At 37.7% G+C, this 23,164-nt stretch overlaps 1 protein-coding gene across 2 annotated transcripts in view; it reads right to left on the bottom strand.

The window, feature by feature from the left end:
• The window catches only part of NLGN1 (neuroligin 1), a 630,430-nt gene that overhangs the window by 598,661 nt on the left and 8,605 nt on the right, over positions 1–23,164 (bottom strand). For both annotated transcript variants that reach the window (XM_045852090.1, XM_045852091.1), the window contains exon 2: positions 12,525–13,334. In XM_045852090.1, the coding sequence (XP_045708046.1) occupies positions 12,525–13,017 (493 nt within the window). In that variant the 5' untranslated portion in view covers positions 13,018–13,334. The remainder of the gene's footprint in view (positions 1–12,524; positions 13,335–23,164) is intronic.

Raw genomic sequence — 23,164 nt, 5'->3', positions numbered from 1 at the left:
CCTCTTCACAAATGCCAAATGATATTCCTTAGCAGAAACAGTGGCAAAAAGTCCTATCACAGAGACGGATGGTAGAAAAAGGACAAAGAAAGTAAAATAATTGCGAGACAAGATATATGTATCACAGGAAGGAAACCGGGGTTGAGTAAGAGGAAAAGGAAATTAAATTAGAAAGTGGAAAGGAAAAAATGAAGCTTTTGGTCTGGAAAAGAAAAATCATTCTCCATGCTCCTATTACACAAATGCACTGTTGGCATCCTGTATTAAAATATAAATTCAGCACAGAGGCAATAAGGCTGGAAGTAACGTGCACAGGCAGAGAGCCAAGAGCCTCGGCTGTTGGCAGCTACTGGGCCCTGAGGGCCCCTGCAACAGAGTCCAAGTTATATCTGTCAGACACTGAGCCACTGAACACTGTTATTTCTTAGTTAAGGACTCTGATGTTGGCTTTGAAATTTTCTTCATTTGGGGAGCCATAAACAAATCATGATTGCAGAGTAGAAAGGAAGAGAATATATTCTTACATGCTATGTCTGGTGAGGAATGATTCCAGGTGTAGTATTACTCAAATAAATGCAGATAGTGGGAGATGAAGGATCTCTCCAATGAAGTGCATTGTTTCTTAGGGCTGTTTATGTTTTCAATGAATATTTTTAAATCCCCTGTGACTACTGGGGATATAGCAGTGAAGAAGAAAAATGTTCTTTTGGGACAGACAGAGAGTAAATATGTAAGCACATAAATCAACAAGATAACTTTATATAAAGATTAAAGCATAATGAAGGAAATATCCAATTGTATATAAAGTAATGACTGGAGAAAGAAGGTGAGGTGAGATCTGCTCAAAGGAGAGCTCAGCAAATGCTGCTTAGACAGCTGGTGTTTTTTCCAAGACTGGAATTATAAGACTTAGGAAGACTGGTAGACACTGTATATTCAAGGTAAACGGAACAGAAAGTGCAAAAGTCCTGAGGCAGGACAGATATTGGCTATTCCAATGACCAGAAAGACATCCAAACTAGACAGTAGAGTGCAAGGGGAGACATATTACGGAAGGAGATGGTGGAAGTGGACAAGGGTCACTACACAGGGTCGCATAGGCCATGGTCTTGAGTCCTACATTTATTCTAAAAGCAACAAGAAATTCCTGAGGGAGTTCAAAAGAAGCAACATAATCTAATCTGAGACATTAAAGTAAAGATCACACTAGATGCTATATGTAGAATGAATTCCAGGAGCAGAGTCAGAAATAGAAAGACCTGTTAGGAGGCTAATACAGTGGTTCAGGCAAAAAAAAAAAAAAATACAGAGGTTTTAAATTAAGGTGGGGAAACAGAGAAGGATGGAGGGCACAGGTACACAGAAGTGGCAGCATATTGTCTGCAATGTCCTGAGATTCTGGTTAAGCGATGCGGGCACACATCCCAGAGAGGTCACCTGGTGAGGACAGGGCTGGCTCCAACAGCCTCACGCTTATTAAACACCTCATTTATTGGGAAGTTACTTCCTCAAAAGCCTCAGTTATTTAGTAAATAAAACTGAAGTAATTGTCTTTGAACAAAGTCAACATATTTAAGTTGCTATGGATTACTCATAACGGCTCATATCAAGCCTATTGGCATTTATTTCGCAAACAAATGTTTTTCTTCGTTTTGTGTTTTAAGTATGGCTGCTCTGTTTTCCATCCCAGGAGAGATCAGCTGGAGCTCCTCAGAAGTGAGCAGGCAGTGTCTGTAAAACCTGGCAAAGTGGGAGCAGTAAGAGAAAATAACTGATATACAGGCAATGAAGAAGGAGACCTACACATACACATACATACATACCCACACACACAAATAAACAAGCAAACATTAGTTAAGGACTCAGAAATATTTTAACCTGAAGTTACACAGGAAAATGATCCCACTGACCACACTAGCAAGGGATTTCAAAGTCATTCCTGAGGGCTCACATCAGGGACAACTTTTTATCACAAAATTATTCTAAACCATAGATACCTCTCCTTCTGTGTTCCCATAATGCCCCTCTGCTTCTCTTCCTCAGGGTGCTTACTGCGTTGTTATTTTCTCTTTCCCTTTCTCCTGCCCTCGCCCCATAGTTAGCACTTCCAGGGCAGCCTTTTAATGCCCATTTTATCTCTGTGTCTCTGGGATCAAACACAGTTTCCTGCACAAAGTAGACACTCAACCCAAGTGTAGGAAGAGCTATTGAGTGACAGTTATTAATTTCCCTCTCAAAGAGACAGCCTGCAGCCCAATAACAGCAGCTGTTTTATCAGTGGATAAAGCATTCCCAAGGTTTACAGAGATAGTATAAGTACGGCATCGGCTTTCTTAATTTTTTTTAAACAGGTGGATAGAAAGTTTTAAACTACTGCCATTTGGCAGACCAACTAAGGTGGGCTTAGGCAACAGGGCTGATCTAATTATAATTTTGGTTTTGCCTGATGTATTTTATTCTGATGTGCATATTCTGTGCTCCATATGCATTTAGAGATTTAATTAAATGTTTTATTATAGGAAACACAGTGCCAAATATCAGCATCATTACCATATTTTTTTCCTAGAAACAGCCATTCCCTCATTTACTTTTGAAATTTTAATACAAATCAAGGTTACATTTAATTAGAAATATTGAGTCGGCCATCAACAAAAATGTCCTGTTTCTTGTTATAAGTAGGCTGTCATTGCAAAGTAAGCTCCATCAGGGCAAAAAATATACCCTGCCCAACTGAGCCTCAGTGGTGCTGGACATGGGTAGCTTGCCCACAGTAGATTCAAGCTGAGAGAAAGAAGGAATAGCTACACAAGAAATCTGAAGCAGTGCCTTTTGGGCACAGAACACAAAAATGGAGCAAAGCAACATCAACAGAACACAAGACAGAGCAGTCACAACAACAGTAATGACAACAATAATAATAATAAAGGAAAGAAGGCAAGCATTACTGTGATAACCAAATATTCCATTTTATGACATTCTGACATGCCAGTACACACCCTACAAAGATTTATGGTGGTTTTCTTTTTCTTCCTCAAAATGACCTTTGTTAAACCACACAGGTGGTCAAAGGTCTTCACTGGAAAAAAAATCTCATTCCTGCCTGGCTTTTCAGAGTGAGTTGGAATACAAAACATTTTAAATGGTCATTATAGAAAAAATTTTCTCTTCTTCAGAATCCAAATTTATAGAAATTTTAATTTTCACTAAAATGAGTTCCAAACTTCTTGAAAACAACAGAATTCCCATCCACATTCATTTTTTTCTTTTATTTAAAAAATCTTGGCACTGTGGATGAACTCTCCCTATGTGTAAGGGATGCAAAGCCAAGCTGCCCTGGTGGTTTCGGTGTGTGAGAGCATGAAGGTATGTGAAACAGTGGGGATGGGAGTCAAGAGGGGTCCTGGTAGGATGCTGAGATGCCTACCTCTGAGGCATTCCTTTTTCCAAAGACTGCTTTATGAGGATATATCTATTCCTAAGAGGCCTAGGAATCCAAATCAGAGGGGGCATATATAATCTTAACAACTACCCAGGGCTCCCTCCTCCTGTTCTAGAAACAGCTATATGTGCAAATACTTCTCATCTACTTGGCAAGGTTCCATTTGTTCTCTCCTACCTGCTCTGCGCACTTACCCCTCTACCCCTCTCTTTTCCCTTCAACCTTCACTTTGAGGAAATTGGGAAGAATATTCTAGAAGAGGAGCTTGAGCTTTTTCAGGAAACAGAACAGGGACCCTTTTGCGAGAGAAAGAGAAGAGAGTGGAGGAGTTTTTGTATTATCCTTCTAAGGCTAGGAGACAATATGTCATTTCTTTTTGGAGTAGTTGCTTTAAAGATTTTGCCTCAAAGAAAAAGGATGAAAGGGAGAATAAAGACCTTCTTCCTTCACACCTGAAAGGAAGAGCAAAAAATTAAGACCATTGTTGATTAATCAAGTTGTCTACTTTTGAAAATTATTATTATGATTGCAATGACCCCACTTCTTTTATTATGATTTCTTTTTGTCATTGTTTAAAGTTGATTTTTGCAATGTTTTACATGCTTTAATGAGAATTATGGGCAATATTAAATTGTTCTAATGCTGTCATTACAATGATACCACATGAATGGGATTACAGTAAACAAAAAATAGGCCTTAAATTAAAAATTATTTTAAAAAGAACTTCGCCTAAATATGACACATGAAACAGCATTAAAAATCAATGCCGCTACACTTTTAAATTGATAGGATCTTAATTTTAACTAAAACCACGTTTGCATGTAAGTACCCAGCTGGATAAAATGCTTAAAATTCAGGGGAAGATAAAAAATAATCTAAATCATTTTGTCTATATAGAGTCAAATACTTGGATATATACAAAGAGCTAGACTAATGCACATAGTAATCAATCTTGACATAACAAATATTTAAAAACACATTTTAAAAAACACTCAGGAGAGCACAGAGAATCTGTATCTGTTGGAGATCCTGAACATCCCATGACATTTGAGTTTTGACTTTAAAAGGAGGCCCAGCCTTCCTCACTAGCAGCCATGTGACCTTGGGGTGTTATTTAACCCCAATAAGCAATTAATTTTCAACATATAAAATGGGCATAATGATATGTACATTTGATATTCTCAAAATGGGCATTGTGAAATCTTCTGGGGAATTCAATTTGAAAAAAGTAGACATGTGCTTGCTGTTCCTCGAGAATTAATGTCCAACTAGAACCTCAGAATTTGACTAAATTATGTTACCCCCAAATCCATGTTTGCATACTAACCCTGGAGAGCTTGTACGTGACCTTATTTAGAAATAGGGTCTTTATAGATATAACTAGCTAAAACGAGATCATTATTAGGCAGGCTCTAGCTCAATATGATCAGTGTCCACATAAAAAGGGGTCATTGGAACAGACAGATACAGGGAGAATGCTGTGTGCAGAGCCCCAGAGAGAAGATAGCCATCTATAAGCCAAGGAGAGAGACTCAGAACAGATATTTCCATACAGCCCTGGGAAGGAACCAACCCAGCTGACTCTTTGATCTCAGACTTCCAGCCTCCAGAATTATGAGACAAGCATTTTCTCCTGTTTAAGGCATGTGGTTTGTGGAACGTTGTCAGGGCATCCCTAGCAAAGACGCAGGGGCTTTGCAAATGTAATTAAGATGAGGTCATACTGGATTAGAGTGGGCCATAAATTCTATGACTGGTGCCCTTATAGGAAGGTCATGTGGAGACTCAGAGATGCTGGAAGACACACAGGGAGGAAAGCACTATGATAACAGAGGTAGACACTGAAGTGATGCAACTACAAGCCAATGACAGCCAAGGACTGCTGGCCACCACCAGAGGCTAGGAGCAAGGCAGGGAGAGTCTCCTCCGTTGACGTCCCCAGAAAGAACCAAGCTTGCCAACTCCTTGATTTTGGACGTCTCCACTCCAGAACTATGAGAGAACAAATCTCTGCCCTTTAAACCACAGTTTGTGGCAATTTGTTACAGCAGCCCTAGGAAACCAACATAGAAAGTGTTTATATGAAGCTGTCCACTTGTAAAGAGCTCTAAAGATTTATGATTAAAAAATATAGCTTCCACATCTAGTACAGAGTTTAAGATTATCAAATTAAAAATGCACTTAAGATTATTACTACCAAATTTATATACCGATGTGACTTTTAAGTTATTTTTCAATTACAGTTGACGTTCAATATATTAGTTTCAGGTGTAGAGCATAGTGGTTAGACATTTATGTAACATACAAAGTGATCTCCCTGATAAGTCTAGTACCCACCTGGCACCATACATAGTTATGGCAATATTATTGATTATATTCCCTTTGCTGTACTTTACGTCCTGTGACTATTTTGTAATTGCCAATCTGTAGTTCTTTACCTCCTCAACTTTCTCACCCTAAACCTCCTCACACACTAGAGTTATTTTTGAAGTTGGCCATTTCTTAAACTACTTTACCACCATGTGAGAAGGAAGAAAAAGAGTATGTATAAGAGAAATATTAAAGGCCAAAAGATTACCAACAAAATCTGTAATGGTAAGTAATATAGAAATGAATTAAAGCAAAGATTGTATCATAATTATTAAGCTAATAGTGTGTTGGATATATGAAAACAATACATAAAGAAAATGTTATTACACTGGATAGGAGAAAGGAAAGCAGTTTCTACAAAGGATTTATTTTATGGCATAACTCTTTTTGCTGATGGCATAGGTCTTAAATGTTTTCAATTTCAACCCAAGTTTCTATAAGAAAAAAAAGTATTTATTCTCTCAGAAAATGGAGTTGGGCAACTATAATGGTCTTTTAATCATCTGCTTCAGGAGACTATCTCTGCCTGTCAGTAAACAATGGAGCAATTGATGTCGGTCTTTTAGAACGTTACAGCCCTTTAGATCTACTTCAGTTCAGAGTTTCAGCTTAAACAGCTCAGCTTTGAGATGACTTAACCAGATCTGTCCAGGGCTACTAACACAAATATGAAGAAAAACCACTTGTTCATCTTGTTTCTCATTTATCTTTAAACTCAAAGTAAACTAGATGTGATTTTTCTAAGAGCAAATTAGCTGCCATTTCCTATGTGATCTGGAATCCCACATAAACAGTTGCTGTTTTGTTATTTTGTTTTATCCCCTCTGTTCTAAAATAAATCTCCTCAAAGAAAATACAGTTGGTCATCAACAAATTCCATATCTTTGGGCAAAATACTTAATCTCTTTTGTCCTCCATTTCTGCATTTGTGGCATGGGAATAAGGACATCATAGGATTGTTGTGGTATTAAATTAATTAATAAGGCTAAATGTCTAGAACACATTAAGAGTTGACCAGTTTTAATTCTATCACCATGACCATTAATATTACACATGAAACAACTAAAATGGGAGCAATCAGAAGAGATTAGAACCCCACTACCATTTCTACCCATGTACTGATAGACTCTGCCTAGTTATATGCTCATCTAAAGGATCTATCTATGATCTTTTTAATCCCAAACCTTCTATTGTGAACTATGCCCATCTTTCTCTCAGGATATTGTTCTAGCAGGCTACCATCTTTCTCCTATATTTTTCATTGTTCACCTTCCTTCTATATACAAACATTTATTTATTTCTTCTGTCTTAGCTACATCATCAAAAACAACCTCTATTGTTCTTGTGTTCCCATGTTTTTCTACTCCTTTTTGTAAAAAAATTCCTTAAAATGGTTATATTTATGCTCAGTGACTACAAACCTTCTTCCATTCAATTGCAGCCCCACTCCATGTGCCACCCTCAATCACCCTACAAAAGTTGGTCAGAGTTGATCACTGTCTCTTATTTTGATGCATTTTCTTTATTTCACTTCCAGGGCAACAACAACAAAAACTATTGCTTTACATCATATCTCAAAATGCAACACTTCCCAGTCTCCACTGCCTTCCTCTTCTCCTCCCAGACCTCTTCATGTTGGAATGTCCCATGGCTTAGTCTTTGGTAACTTTCTTCTGATTTCTTTTATTCTTACTCAGCCTCATGACTCCAAATCCTCACCTTCTATATCACAATGACTGCCAAGTTTGTATGTCCGCCCAGACCTCACTCCTGAACCTCAAACTGGTTCCTTGATATCCACAGTTAGATATCTATGAGTTACATGAATTTAAACATGCCCAAAACTAAGCATCATCTTTCTACTGCACCTCCCAACTAAACCATCTTATCTTTGATTTTTTCTATCTGAATTGATGACAAATCTGTTCTTCTAGGCACTCAATCTACTCTTAATATATCAACCTGGATGATCTCTTCAGCATAAACTCAGATTATCTTAATCTCATCCCCTCTCTCTTTCTACATTTTCCAAGTGTACAGCACCACTAGATGTTCCTTGAACACCCAAGGGGGACCCTCACCTTAATGCATTTGCCCCAGTTGTCCTCAGGTACCCACTTCACTTCCTTCCCAGTGAGGACTATTCTGATTATTGTATTTAAATGTACCTTCATCCTCCACACCAGCACTCCTGAGCCTCTATACTCTGTTTATTTTCACCCTATACCTTTTAAATGTGGTTGTTTATTGTCTACATTTGTCTTCACACACTAGGATGTAAGCTCTAGAAGGGCAATATTTATTTTGTTTTTCATTTGCTTCTCTGATATATTTCTGAGGTCTAGAGCAGTAATCTAGTTGGCATGGTGTAGGGACTTAATAAATATTTATTAAATGAATAAATAAATTAAAAATATATCAGCAAGAAACAGAACATTCTAGAATATAATCTTTTAAAAGTCCTAAACACGTTGATAGTGACAAGAGTCATTATATATATACATAATTTTGGAAAAATCATTTTCTGTTCAACAAACAACCAAACAAATCCTAAATCTGTAGAAAAGTTTTTTAATAAGTTAAATATTATTTCAGGTAAAGATGATTAAGCATATCATATGAAAACAAAATACTTATGAAAAGCACTAATAAAATGCTCAACAAGTCAAGAATTGTACCAGGGACATCTAGAGATTTTTATTTTCTGTACACTAAAAATTAGGGTAAATGAAAAAAACAATTTCTTGACATTGCAAAAATAAAAATTAACTCTGTATTCATCTAAGAAGAACTATGCAACTAATAGTCAAATTGCTGGGAGAATACAAAGTTACACAGCTATAGGATATCCATGAGCCAGTCGATTTGCCTCTGGATTCGCTGCCTCTCTGGTACCTCCTTTTCATATTTACTGCCTGATATTTGACCGCTGTACCATTTGCTGACACTCTGAGAGAAAGCAAACCTGAGGGAAAAAATGAAACATGAGCAAAATAAAGCTTCTCTTGATATCAGCCAGGAGACTACACTGGGCTCTTGGTCCAGACAGCGAGAAAAAAAACCACGGAAGCTATTTAAAAGTATTCACTAAAATTAGTACAGGAAATGTTTTCTGGAAATCAGTTGCTAATATTAGCTGACCCAATTCAATTGAGGTGAGCATTAAATCTGTCTTAAATAGAGTCAAGTGATAAAATAAAAAGAATTCATAATACATTTAAATGTGCAAATGAAGGAAGAAAAAAGGGAGGGTAGGAGGGTGGAGAGATACAGCGTCTAACATAGAAATTATCTACAGGAAGAAATATAGCATAATGAAAAAGCATCTAATATAAGCAAGAACTGGGAACAAATCTGACTCCACCACTTACTACCAGTAAAAAACGGGTTGAAATATTTAACTCATAACCTACTTTCTTATCTGTATAATAAGAATAGCAGTAAACTTTTCTCATAAACTTTTTGTGATAAATTATGTCTGGATAAATTCCAGCTTCTATCACATGTTATTAGCCTACTTCGCCAAGTAATGATAGTCTTCTCATTTTAAACCTCATCTTTTCTTTCAATTTTACAAAGATAAAACCCTAAAGAAATATCTAGAGAGTAATTAACATATAGCCAAAACTATCATGGGAAAAATAAAAAGCTAGTTGAAAAAGTGCAACTGGGACCTGTTTTAAATGAAAGGCAGCCTACTGGCAAAAATATGTTTTTCTTCAATTGCACAGGAAAATATAAAAGCTCTAATTAAAAACTATGGCAAGGCATCTCTTGGAGGAGGAAGATTTTCCTCCTTCTATATAGACTAAAATGCAAAAAAATGCTTTGTTCTTTGAAAACTTGGTTGAAAGTAAGTTCTGTGATGAGAAGGATCTTTGTTTCATTCATTACGAACTCCCTTGAATAGTTTAGGTCTTATAATTGCCAATTAAGAAATAGTTTTGAATGAATACAGTACACACTTGGCACAGGGGTGGGGTCCATCTGCCTCTGCAGTTGACCATACACAATTGAAAAAGTAATAACAAGCCAGAATTTAACACCTATATTATTCACACCTACACAAAATGCAACATAACTATTTTTATGGTTTATGAGCTATCATTTATAAACACTAGAATTTTGTTGAAAAACTGCATAGTCCATATGCAATATCTATTAGTATATGAACAAAGATAAAATATCTAATACTTTATTGAACCAAAAGAATATGTTCTTGAAGTGACCAGAATATAGACTCTTTATAATAGAGAAAGAAAAAATGTTAATGTTCAGAGAAAAATTTCTACTCCTCTGCTTAGAAGTCAAGCTCTAAACTTTAGCTTTGTTTATTTTTAAAAGACCATGTAAAAAACAAAATTTAAATTCCTTGTTATTTAGATGTGGGATGATGTAAGACAGCTGTAATATTAGCAGGATATAATATTTTAGAATGTTTACTATAAAAACACAATAGATATGGACTGTAAATAACACAGAATAAAGTGGTGATCTATAGACATTGTCCTCGGGCTAATTATGAATTCGTTCAAAATTTACCAAAAGAAATAGCACAGCCTACTTCCCTCCTTGCCAACTTTCTCATAAAGCAGATAGAACCAACAACCCAAAGGGTAATGAAAAAGAATTCTCTAATGAATCCATCCCCCTCTGAAGTTGTGTTAGAAGAAAGGTCACTTTCTCACTTCCTAGCTTATCTTTTGGTGCCCTTCTCATTTTTTGATTGTTGATATTTTTATGTATTATGCTGCATTTATGCATTCTTCAGTAGCATCTTTATTTATGACTGTGAATCAACATCTCTGTGATAAGAGGTGAAAGTCACTTAGCTAATTACACATACATACTTGAAAAGCTGCATAATAACCACTGCAGTATTGTACATTAGTTGAAGAGATGTAAATTACTACAGTTATTCTCATTTGAGGAAAGACAAGAGATTTTGTTTTAGTTGTTTAAAACACCCTTCTTAGTTGCCCGCACATCCACCTTCTTAAGTATACTACAATTTTAACCCAAACCATGGTATCAATAATAAAATAAAGGTTGAGTCTCATTCTACCAGTATGCCCAAAGACATAAGAACAAAAACAAAGCAAAACAAAATTCAATTCAGTGCAATACTTCTGATCTGCAGGCAAGACTTTTTTTATGTGAAGCTTCTTCCGCACAGTACAATCCCGGTAAAACAGAACAACAGGTTAGTCACCCCCATCCGCAACAATCGTTGTAATGAAATCTGACTTGGCCCAGCCAGGAGATTAGAAGCGCATAGAGAGACAGAATGTACAGCACTAGAGTATTAAGATGACTTCTGTATGAAGATTGGAAATTCTACAAAGTTATGAATAAGGTCAAAATAACACTTAGATGATTTACTGCCATAGAAAATCATAATCTTCTATGAGTGATTTCCTGGATGTTACATAAAAATGAAGTGTGGACAAGCTACATTCAGATGCAAGCTTGCAGCTGTCAGTGTCTACATTTGCTCAATCTGGCTAGAGGATGATTTGAAGGTTGATTTAATTGTAGCTTCTGAATCATGTTCTTCTCTATGTTTTAAAGTGTTTAACATAAATATAAAAATGTTAAAGTAATTTTAAGACTGTAAATATTTAGTATAAAAATCTGCAAAATCTCATTCTCTTTTCTGGGAGAGTAACTGAAAATGAAAAGACTATCTGGGAAAAATACCATTACCTAATAATAAAAATTGCCCAATAGTTGTGTCAAGTTTACCCTTACATGAGAAAGTTCAGAGGGTGTTCAGAAAGAGCTAAAAACAAACAAACAAAAAACTAAGTCCATGACTGAATTTATCCGTTTTAAGAGGAATAGAAACCTCTGTAGAAGAGTTCAGAGTTCAAAAGTTTACCAGTTGGGAAAGAAGCACTGTTTGGGTTCCTTACAGGCAACATAATAACCTAAGTATCTTTTCCTCAACACACCAACTCAAAGTAGAGATTCAAGTCCTACGGATGCTACCAGCACCAGAACACAAAGCACCACCAATGAGCTCTATAAATCTCATCTACTCACCTAGAACTCTCCTAAACCATCTTTCTATTCCTTGACAGCCTTTATTAAATTCCACATATTACCTAACCATTCACTTCCCAACATCAGCACATCAGCCTTAGGGAGAATATCTTGTTCTTCCTCTGAAAGCTTTTTCCCATTGTTTTATTTCCACTTTTATACATACCTCCTTTTCTACATATTTTCTTGCCGGGTTTTCTGGCACATTCCTTGGATATTCTTTTTACTGAAAAATGAATAGAAGACTAGAAAATAACATGGCGCTCCATTACAGACCGCCGTAACATGCAACACCACTATCTAACTTAATATGCTCCTGTTTTTACTGAGTGAGAAAGGTCCCCAATTTGTTGAGCCTGCACATGCAATGGAGAGATGTTGATGCATCTTCTCAGAAGTCATTCGGTAGGAAATGGAAAGGAGGAACCCATTTCTACCTAAATATACGTGCTGTGGAGGAAAGAAAATGAGTAGGCACAGGAAATAAATAAGAACAGGTTCACCAACACACATAAACAAAAAGAGCAGCATGCACGCATGTAAAATATGTCTACATGCCAACAGGAAAAGCCATGCATGCTACCAGTACACATGAAGTAATATTGTTAAAACTTAGAGTAGAAAAGAAAAATATAAATATATCTCCCTGGTTTTCCTGCAATGAACTCACCATCCTCAGTTGGGACATATATGTTTAAATACAGGCAATCTTCACTCTGGTCTTGTACATATGATGAAACCACATCCAAGTTATTAGTAAACCACACAGGAAGCATGACTTCTGGCAATCGGCCATCAATGATATTCTGGGGACACACTGGAGCAAACTGTGTGGCATTCCTGACATCTGACCAGGGAGACGGTGGTTCCGGAGGCTGAAAACGATGTTCCCCTGTTGGTGGTGCTGCATATGGAACCCCAAGAAACTGAATAACAGGCCCCAAAATTTCATTATTGAGTTCTTTCTTAATCCCTCTTATCTTGCCAAAGTTGGTAGTCACCAGTGGATCTGCATCATCCAGTTTTTGGGAGATCACCTGGGCAGCCTGGAGCAAACATCCCAACACACAGAGAGTCAATGAGGCACCCGATCTCCTGTGTGCCAAGCATGCCATCGCTGCTCTCCAAACATAATTTGGCCACGTGTATCTGGGTAGTGCCATGGTCCCACATTAGTTGTCCAGTTGTCCGGTTACAGTGAAGCAAAGTATTTGTATCCACTTGAGAGAGACCTTATAATGGCAGAATACACCTCCTTTCTTAAAGGTGAGCTTGTCGAGAAAAGCTCAGAAAGCTCTTCTTGCAGCCAGGACCTCCCATTGATTTCACAGGTGTTGAAGGAGCATCTTCAATCATCACTACTTATCAGACCATATCCTATTGACCATTCTGTATTCCATGGTAGCCATGCAGTGAGAGTGGCCATTGACTGTGGATTTCCCTCTTGTTAATCAAATCCAGTTAGCTGCAGGTCTATATCCTAGAAAAAAATGAAAATAACTCATTAGTACAGACAAGCTAAAATAGACAGAGTGATAACTAGATGTTTTACAAGCTACAGGACACATTAATAGTGGCTAGAGTCAAGTAAGTTAAATACTACTATAGGAAAATTAGGGTTTGACATGAGATGACAAGTGAAATACCTATTAGACTGAGAAATGTCTTTGCCAACTTTATACACTTTCAAGTGGAAACAGGCCTTGTCAGAAATACAATTTCAAGAGCATTTCACAGTACAGCTTTTTAAAAAGTTATGTGTGAAATTTCCCCTTTATTGATAGCCTTCAGTCACTTCAAAGAGACAATTATCAGCAAACATGCTCAAAATGTACATTTAGAATTATCGAATTAGAATTCGATAGCATAAAACCTTTTAAAAAATACTGATAGAGAATTAGTACAATGTAAGCATAATCTTCAAGTATGAATAAAGAACAAACAAAAAGTGGTCCCCAATCCCATGCTATGCAGAAAAAACAAAGCTAAAGTTATAACAAGAAAACTACTATTAGATGAACTATGATCATTTAAATACAGCTACCTAATAAGGTAAACCTCCTTGCTAGTTCTCAAAAGTCTGCATATAATCATTAACTACAGGCCCCTCACCTTAAATTAAGGTTCAAAAATTTTAAACACAAAGCAGCTTTAGACACAATGTAAAAAGGAGACGGAGATTGGCATCACTTTTATAGGGAGTTTTTTAACCATCTAGCAATACAGATTAGATATTAGTAAATCTGCAATGTGAAAATTAATTTCTAAGTCAAAGTCAATATATTTTAAATTACAACTTTTGTTCTCATTATTTGTTAGAAATCAGAAAAAGAATACCAAAAAACAGGCTGCTCAGTAAGTTAAAAGAACAATCATATGTAATCATGGCATCTTGCATATTAACACTGATCAAACATCTAACACTGTTTACCCAGTTCAACTTCAAATGCATCAGAATAAAATATAACATTCAATGCAGTGCAATTCACAGTGTAATGTTACATTAACTGCAAAATAGCATACAACTCAACAAATCTGTCTTTTCTTATTCAAGCAACCTTTTAAAGTGCTCACTTTGAAAATAATAGTGTTGATATGTATGACAGATGCTTCTGTCATGTTATGGAAAGATGCCTGAAGATGCGCTGGTCTGGCAGTGAGGCTGCCCTGACTGCGGTATTGAAAAGGTGATTGTAGAAACCGGAGAGGGCAGCAAGAGGTTTGGTTCAGGCCCAGTGTTCCTTTAGCTCTTAACAATCCACCACAGAAGGCAATAAGGAGATAAATGTCTTTCTTCAAAGATACTTCAGTGTTAATTCGAATACCTTTGCTGTGAAAGCACATTATCATACAAAAGACAGGCTTAGACCTATCCCATTCCTGTCCTAGAATTCTCGTATATTGAGGATTTAGCTACACAAACCCATTTCTGTCTGGAGTATATTATGCTTATTCTTGTGCAGAATCTAGGTGGGTCACAGCATGGCTGAGTCTTTCCTGGTAACACTGTGGTGTTAAAAAGCACACTTTTTGTACCTAAAATAAGGAGCCTGTGGGGAGGCCTGAAAAGTCTCCATCAGCCTAGTTTTCAAGTAAAACAATTTCTAAAAGTTGTTCTTTACATACTTCTTATTTCATTAATATTTCATTTGTTCAGTTATTAACAAAGTGACACTTCTTTTTGTATTTACAAATCCTTACCTGTGTTAAAAATAAAGGGGATCCTGCTTCCCACCGATGTTCCACTTAACATAGACTGTGAAGGATACAAATTCTGTATGCCATGGCAAATTTTCAAATTATAATAATGCTTAGTATCTGAGGTTACAAAATGTCTCATTTTTTCAATGGGCTTAATGTACGGAGAACTACAATATTAACCCCAAAGATCTTTCAGAAGTTGCTGTTATAATAGCAAGCATCCAAGTCTAATATGAAAATATAGCTTGTTTAAATAACTGAAATTAAAAATATACATAGATGTATTTTTCCTACTTATTGGTCCTTCTTTAGTACATGTCAAACCCCTAGTTTCATGCATTTACCTCTCATTCACAACAACCTCATTATGTAAGTTCAACATTGTCCCCTTTTCACTCATGAGGAACCAAGAGTGAAGGAGGTTAAATACCTTGGCCAAGGTCTCTCAGCTGATTAGCTGATCAATAGCAGATCCAGGAGCCCAGTGACATCTGATTTAAAGGCCATCCTCTTGATCATTGTACATGATATAGTCTTTAACTCTGCAATTAGCACTTTAAAAAATGATCCTAGCACATTTAAAATTGAATTGTAAGAGTATTTTAAGTTCCTTCAGAAGATAGAGTCTACATAAATACTCTGACAATTTTATCAAAACAGGTCTACCTTGTTCTTAATGAAAGTTTAGATTTTATTGTTACATTTTTTACCTTTTCAGCTTCACATTGAATTCAGTGATTGACTGTTTATGTTAAAATAATGGGTAACTAAAAAAAAATCACTACTACATAACAGCCTAAATGTCCACTAATAGATATTGATAAATGAATTATGATATATTCACAAATTAAAATTCTGTACTTCAATGAAAATAAGGGACCTCAAACTAAATATATCAACATAGATAAATATCACAAATTTTGAATAAAGTTGCAGAAGACCTGGTGCAGTAAAATGCTATTAAATAAAGCATAAAATATGTAAAACAATACCATATATTATTCACAGATACATAAATATGTATTAACAAGACATTTGTCATCCCTGGGTAAGGAGGAAAGAGAATGAAATTAGGTCTAGCTAATAATTAATTAATTCACACAATTGATTAATTAATTGAAACCTAAGATGGATAATCTGTGGTGAAGCCTTTTAAATCAGCTATTAATTAAGTTTTACATATATTAGCATTCCATAGTGTTGGGTGATAACACACACACACACACCTTTGCTATGGAATTCTTCGTATTTTCCTGTATGTTTGAAATGTTTTATAATAAATATATTAAAACAATGAGGTCAGAAAAGTCTTACTCAGCAGACCAGGCAAGTAGATGAGCCTATTAATCAATACAGGACTAACTTCATCTGACTCTGAAGTCTGTGGAGATACTGGCTCACAAATCCCTCCATTAGTTCTCCCTTTGGGTTAAAGCCTGCGTTACCACACTGAGAGAAATAAAATAAAAAATAAAGAATACTTAAAAGACATAAATGGGAATATATTATCCCTGCATTATGTCTTAAAAGACATAAATGGGAATATATTATCACTTGCATTAATTCATTAAAATAACTAGTTTGATCAGCTAGTTTGTTCCTAAGTGAGCCAGACCAAAGAGATGATTACAGAGAGAGTGGAGAGAATTGTCTGGGATATTAGATAAGCACAGTGAGTGGGCCACGTTCATCAATTTTTCACTCAATCAACAAACATTTGCTAGCTGTCTGCAAAGTGCAGGCCATTGTACTAAATGTTACAAAAATTTAAAGACAAGTACAATCCAGTCACTGCTTCTAAATAGCTACAATATTGTAAAAGGATGAGTAACATAAAGAATGGTGTTAATGCAGGTTGGAATGTGACATGTTTTCAGTAAATACACGAGGAATGGGGGAGGTGGTGCTCAGCAGGAAGTCTCTGACTTCTAACTTTACATAGCTTTTCATGTGTTGTCTTTTTAATTTCTACCTTGCTTTGCTTTTGTTCTATTGTTGAACTCAACTCACCCCACTACCACCTCCACTGAATTTCTAATCCAAGGGCAAGGACTTCATGTTGTTGTGTTTTTTTCAATAATATCTTTATACCCATCATACAATCTATGTGAAAATCCTTTACACAGTGAAGGCATGGGTAAATCTCAGCTGATCTGGATTGACTGCATGCTTATCGCCGAGCTACGTAGAGCCTGGCCAATACAAGTGATTGACATTATTCACCGTAGCTATGTTCTATAAAGTCACTGCAAACACTGAATAAGGGAACACAGATCCATTGTCCCTAGGGAAATGCACACTCAAGCTCACACACACAGAGCCAAACATACACATATACACACATATTGAATATAGTTATAAATTATAATCTTAAATCCTAAAAATAATTTGTTAGTATATTCTATTATATTTATTCACAAAAGAGAAAACAAGGTTCTGATGTGTTAACTGACTTGTTGGAGGATACCTCAGTAACAGGGGCCCAAGCTGGGACTCAATGCCTCTTCAACTGACCAAGAACTAGAGTTTCAAGCACTACACTGCACTGCCTCTCTCCCACCCCTCTCCTCTGTTCAGCTCTGTGTGAGAGGCAGAACAAGAGGGCAAACAGAGTGTCACTTTGTTCAACGTCAGCTGGAAACATGCTCTAAGGGCGACTCAAATCTTGTACAACTTTGCCCATGCCTGTGAATGACTGTAAAAGCACCATGGGTATTGATTTGGAGTTACATATACATTTTAATGACAAGGCAAATTTGTAAATAGAGATCCAGGAATAACGAAGACTGACTGTATTAACTAAAGTTAAATAATAATGTTTACCTGTGAATTTAGTTTTGAGTTCAGAACATATCAGCCTGCTAACACTGCTTAGTAATAATATTTTATTTCAGAATTGTGTTCAGTAATAATAATGTAAGAACACTTGAATGTAATAATAGTTGATTTCAGTGGAGTGGCCATTGATTTTCAGTGGCCAAGTCTAGCCACGTAAGTGGAATGTGCCTGTGTAACCAGCTCACTGTAAGAAAACCAAACAGCCAACACATGTTGGGCTTTCTGTACTGATATGTTCCACATGCACACTGGTGTTGCTTCGAACCTGGAGACAAAGGGTACCCCGTGTGACCCTGCAGTGTGAGAACAAAGAAGGCTGAGTCTGAGATTTCCAGACCTCGCTCAACACATACCCTACACTTGCTGTTGCTCTATTATGTTCTTTGCCTGTAACGAAGCTGTCCAATGAGTATAAACTATTTGAGTCCTGTGAGTCCTTTCAGTAACTGAACACTTAGAGTAACTAATGTATCATTAATTTACATAGAAACTACTTAAAATGGGATGAATAGTAAAGGAATGTAATTGCACAAAATGTCACTAAGCTTTAAAAGAAGAGACAGGTCGACTTTGAACTAGTAGGTTAAGAAAGTTCACAAATTGGAGGACATTTCAGATGGGCCTCAAAAAATGCACAGGATTGGAACAAATGTTGAAGGTCATCAACAGATCCCAGGCAAAGGGCACATTCTAGAAACAGTAGAAAGGATATATAGCAGATACTGTGGTACTCAACCTCCCTGGGGTGAGCTCACATTCCAAGGACTGGTCCCTGCCAGTGTAGGAAGCCATGGCCTTCTTGCCTCAGTGCAGACCAACTCGGAAGGGTCACCCCAACCACAAGACTCCCTGTGGAAAGGGGTATGGGAGGACTTGGTTGAGATTCTCTCACTCCCTTCCAGTATTTTGTCCAATGACATGCCCCCGTAAACATCCTGCGGGCAAACTTCCATCCCAGAGTCTTTATATTTTCCCTGGGAAATCTAACCTATCAACAGAAAAGGAAAGAAGAAGCCACATGTGAGGAGGGTACAGTTTAGTTTGGCAAGAATACAGAGTAAATGAGGTTCAGCATTGAGTGAGACAGGAAAGTCAGGTTACAGCCAAATCAAGCAATCCCTTCATTAAAAGGCTAAAGAGTCTGGATTTTATTCACTGGATGATGAAGAGCCATTACATACTCCTAGCAGGGGAAAAGTATTATAAATTAATTCACAAGAAAATTAAACTAGCAGTACTGTGGAGCAGGGATCTCCAAAGCAGTGTGCTCATATGCCACCAGAAGACGGCCAGATGGGAAAAGAGGAGGAAATCGCTGAAGTTCTGTGTATCATAATATTTTACATAAAGCAAAAAGAGAAAGAAATTAAGCTTTGCTAATGTGAATACATGGTCTTAAACCATGGTACTTCACATGGTTGTGTGGTGCCTATAGCACTAGAGATGCTCTTGGGAAGGTATGAGACTCTTTAATGAGGTAGGTTTGCCAGCAGTGACATTTTATTGTTGTTAGGGTTCTTTTTCAATGCCTGGTGATGTATTAGAGTTTACATCATTGGATAGGTGGATTTATACACTTACATCCATCATGTTTTAATTAAAGTAACCTTCACAAAACAGACTACCAGATTTTTTTTCCCCACAAGATAAATGTAGATTAAAGGAGATACTAGTAATACAATCATAAGAACAAGAAACAAAGAGAAATGAAACTTCTACTTTAGTACAAGCTCTTCTTCAGCTTCATTGCAAGATTAAAACAAAGACTATTTATTCATTTATAATAACGAGACAATAATATTTGAAAGTGTCGGGAGAGACTGGGTTTGTTGTGCTGGCAAGAGAGCTGATGGGACAGCCCCAGAGATCCCTGAGCTGACTTCCTCTCCCACACCTCAGATGCCATCTTTTCTGGGTGGAGCACTATCCTCCATAGGACATTAGTCTGGGGAATAGCAATAGCCCCACCTTCTGGACACCCTGTAACCTGACCCTGAGGAGTATCCTGCCCAGGAGTCAGCTGCCTGGGCCAAGGTGTAGAGTTCTGGGCAGACTCAGGGGATGCCAGTAACCGAGTGGTGAGGGTTTGGGGCAGAGACCATTCCCCCCACTTCCCTGTGAATGTGACTGATTCTCCTCCTCAGTGAAGATTCACTAACCCCACTCTCCGAGCTCCTGTTGGCCCCACCCTTGGCATTCCTGGTGGCTCAGCCCTGCCAAGGTCTGGGTAGACTCCAGGACAGACTGAGTTGTGTGGCTCTGAGGTAAGGGCCACTCCCCCCACCCTCCCCCAAGACTGAACAGCATTTACCCCTCAAGGAAGATCCACTAGCCCCAGTCACCCCACTCCTGGCCCTGCCCAGCTAAAATTAGGCTCCAGATAGAATCTGGGACAGACTGAATTGTGTGGCTCTAGTATGGGGGACATTTTCCCCTCGAATGCTTGACAGGGGTAAAGTACTCCCTTCACTGGCCAAATCTTGATCTACTTGGGCCTAGTAATCTCTGCTGACCTCACCCTGATGACTCCCTGAGACCCTGCCCAACAGGTGGCAGCTACAGTTGGTATACCCTGCGATATTAGCTGAGTGGCCTCAGACCCAGCACTGTCACTGAGTTTGAACGTATACAGATCTCGTGAACACCAGTCACCTCTATCTTGTGACTCACTGAGAAAGTACCTCATGCAACTTGAGTACTGCCAGAGGCTCCTTCAGTGACTGAGCTTAAAGGCAGCTGACAAGTGGAGGAAGGCAGAGACTAATGTTGTGGTGCCTTGGAACTTTTGCTGACCTGACCCTGGGCCAGTATTGGTAAAAGCTGGCTTTGGTGCACAAACTGGTCCTTCCAATATACAATCAGACCCAGCAGAGGCAGCCACAAACTGTGGATCACTTTGTAGCTCCAAAAAGTTTGCCCAGGGCCAGACATAGGCATTGTCTGACATTGGCTTGCACCAGAGCCGCTCCCAAGAGCCCCAGAACCAACACACCCAGTGGCCAGCTTCAGACAATATCAGAGGACGATCCGATTAGCTTCACAAGTGGCACATCCAAAGGGAGATCTCAGCAGGCACAAAACCCTGCTGAGGCAAATTCTGCATCATGTGGTAAGCACCTGCACAGCAGTTCATACACTGTGGTCAGGCTTGATCCTCACAGTCACACAGACAGCCTGAGAGTCAGTCCCACACATAAATGGGCCAATAGAAATCAAGACTCAATAACAGTAGGAGGGTACACATAACCCACACAACAGACATTCTTGAAGCACCCAGAACAGATGATCAAGGAGACTGTGCCACAAGTCATAGAAGATCCACCTAATACACAGAAACACATACAAAGAGGCAGCCAAAATGAGGAGACAATGTTGAAGATATATACCCCAAGTGAAGAACAGTCGAAATCTCCAGAAAAAGAGATAAATGAAATGGAGGCAAACAATTTTTCAGATTTGAGTTCAAATAAAGATTATAAAGATGCTCAAGGAACTTAGTGAGAACTACAACACCAGGAAAAAGGACATAAAACCCATGAAAAAAGTCGTAAATGAACAATGCAATATCTGAAATGATGAATACACTATAAAGAATAAACAGTAGGTGGGATGAGGCAAAGGATCAAATTAGTGATTTGGAAGACAAGGTAGGAAAAAAACACCCAGTCAGAGCAGCAAAAAGAAAAAAGAACTTTAAAAAGTGAAGGTAGTTTAAGGGACCTTTGGGACAACATGAAGCACACAAACATCCTCATCACAGGGGTACCAGTAAGAGAAGAGAGAGAGCAAGGGATTCAGAACCTATTTGAAGAAATACTGGTTGACATTTTGCTTTGCCCCCCAGTGAGACTAATTCAATGAATTCATATGCTGAGTTTGAAGGTCTGAAGAGAGTAAAACACAAAGGACACCAATAGAAAGGAAATAAAAAGACTGCTAATCTGCTGAGCGGGGTTAATTAATAGGCATAATTTGAAGCAGTTCCAAACAGTATGGTATCGTGACTTTGCCCAGCAACATTGCATAACCTGAAGCAGAGAATAAATGATGGAAGTTAGAAGTGTGAATAAGCAAGGCAAGAATAGTAGAATTTCAAGAGCAAAGGTCATGATAAATGGTAATTATAGTGTGAAATATAGTAACTAAATTTGGGTAGGAAGGTATTTGGCACCAAAATGGTACAAGGAGAAAAAAATAAGAAATAATCAGAACCAAGGATTATGAAAGGGCTCCTCTGAGATGGAAATATCCAAGTTCCAGACCTTGATTATGTAGACGTGCAAAGGATGGCATGGCCCATGTTGTGTTCATACTAACCTGCAGCTATTGAGAACTAATGTGGTGACAAATATATCCTGCCATGACCATTATTAATTAATAACTGGATTAATGGCTAACACCCACTGATTACAGACTAGAGCCAAGCAGCAAGCTAACTGCATCATCTCATTTAATTGTTTCTAAATACCACAAAGTAGAGACCATTATCATCTCAGTGTAACAGATAATTAAACTGAAGGTCTGAAACACAAAGCCACTGAAATACTTTTCAATAAAACAAGAACACAGTTTTGTGAATGTAGTGAAGTCCAATAAATAGAGATAAGGCAGAAGAATTAATAGACTTTATAAACAGACCCTGCCTCCTTCTCAATTTTGTCCAGAAACTCCTCCTAGGATGAAAGGTAGGCAAGTCTCAAGTTTCTCAGTTACATCCTATTCCCTCTTCTGCTGCAGAAATTGTAAGCAATTCTACTTTTCTTTTTCTCTTTGGGCTACTTCTACTCTAAATGAACCTTTCCAATCATGTAAGAAAATGAAAAAATAGAATGTTAAGGGGAAAAGGCAAACCAAAATTTGATAGTAATAGAAGAAACAAATTACTGACTAAATATTTTGAGGAATATCTAGGAAAAAAATCATGAATGCTGGCAGAAGTTAGAGTTGGTGGTATCTATCTTTGCGGAAAAAACGATCGTAAAGGAAGGCAGCACACAGCACTGGGGGCAGTGGGCAATAATTGGGCCTAACTTGTTTACCAAGACCTTTCTTCCTGGGAAATACTCTCCCTCAAATCAGTTTTTACCTGGAGGGACCCCAGAGAGCATCCCACAATGCCTGGCTCCAAGGTCAGTACTTCCTTCCCAGATTCTCCCAGCCACAAAGAAAATCCCTCCCCTCAACTCTCAAAGCTCATGCTATCTCTCTGGCAACTGAATGGGTAGTAGTCACAATAACTTACAAGTAAGCTTCCCTTTTCATCCTTACATT

The sequence above is a fragment of the Phyllostomus hastatus genome, unplaced genomic scaffold, assembly GCF_019186645.2.
Source record: "Phyllostomus hastatus isolate PE091 unplaced genomic scaffold, TTU_PhHast_1.1 phas_contig_86, whole genome shotgun sequence".
NCBI classification, from domain to species: Eukaryota; Metazoa; Chordata; class Mammalia; order Chiroptera; family Phyllostomidae; genus Phyllostomus; species Phyllostomus hastatus.
The sequence above is the reverse complement of the archived record's forward strand: the minus strand, read 5'-3'. Positions and strand labels throughout refer to the sequence as shown.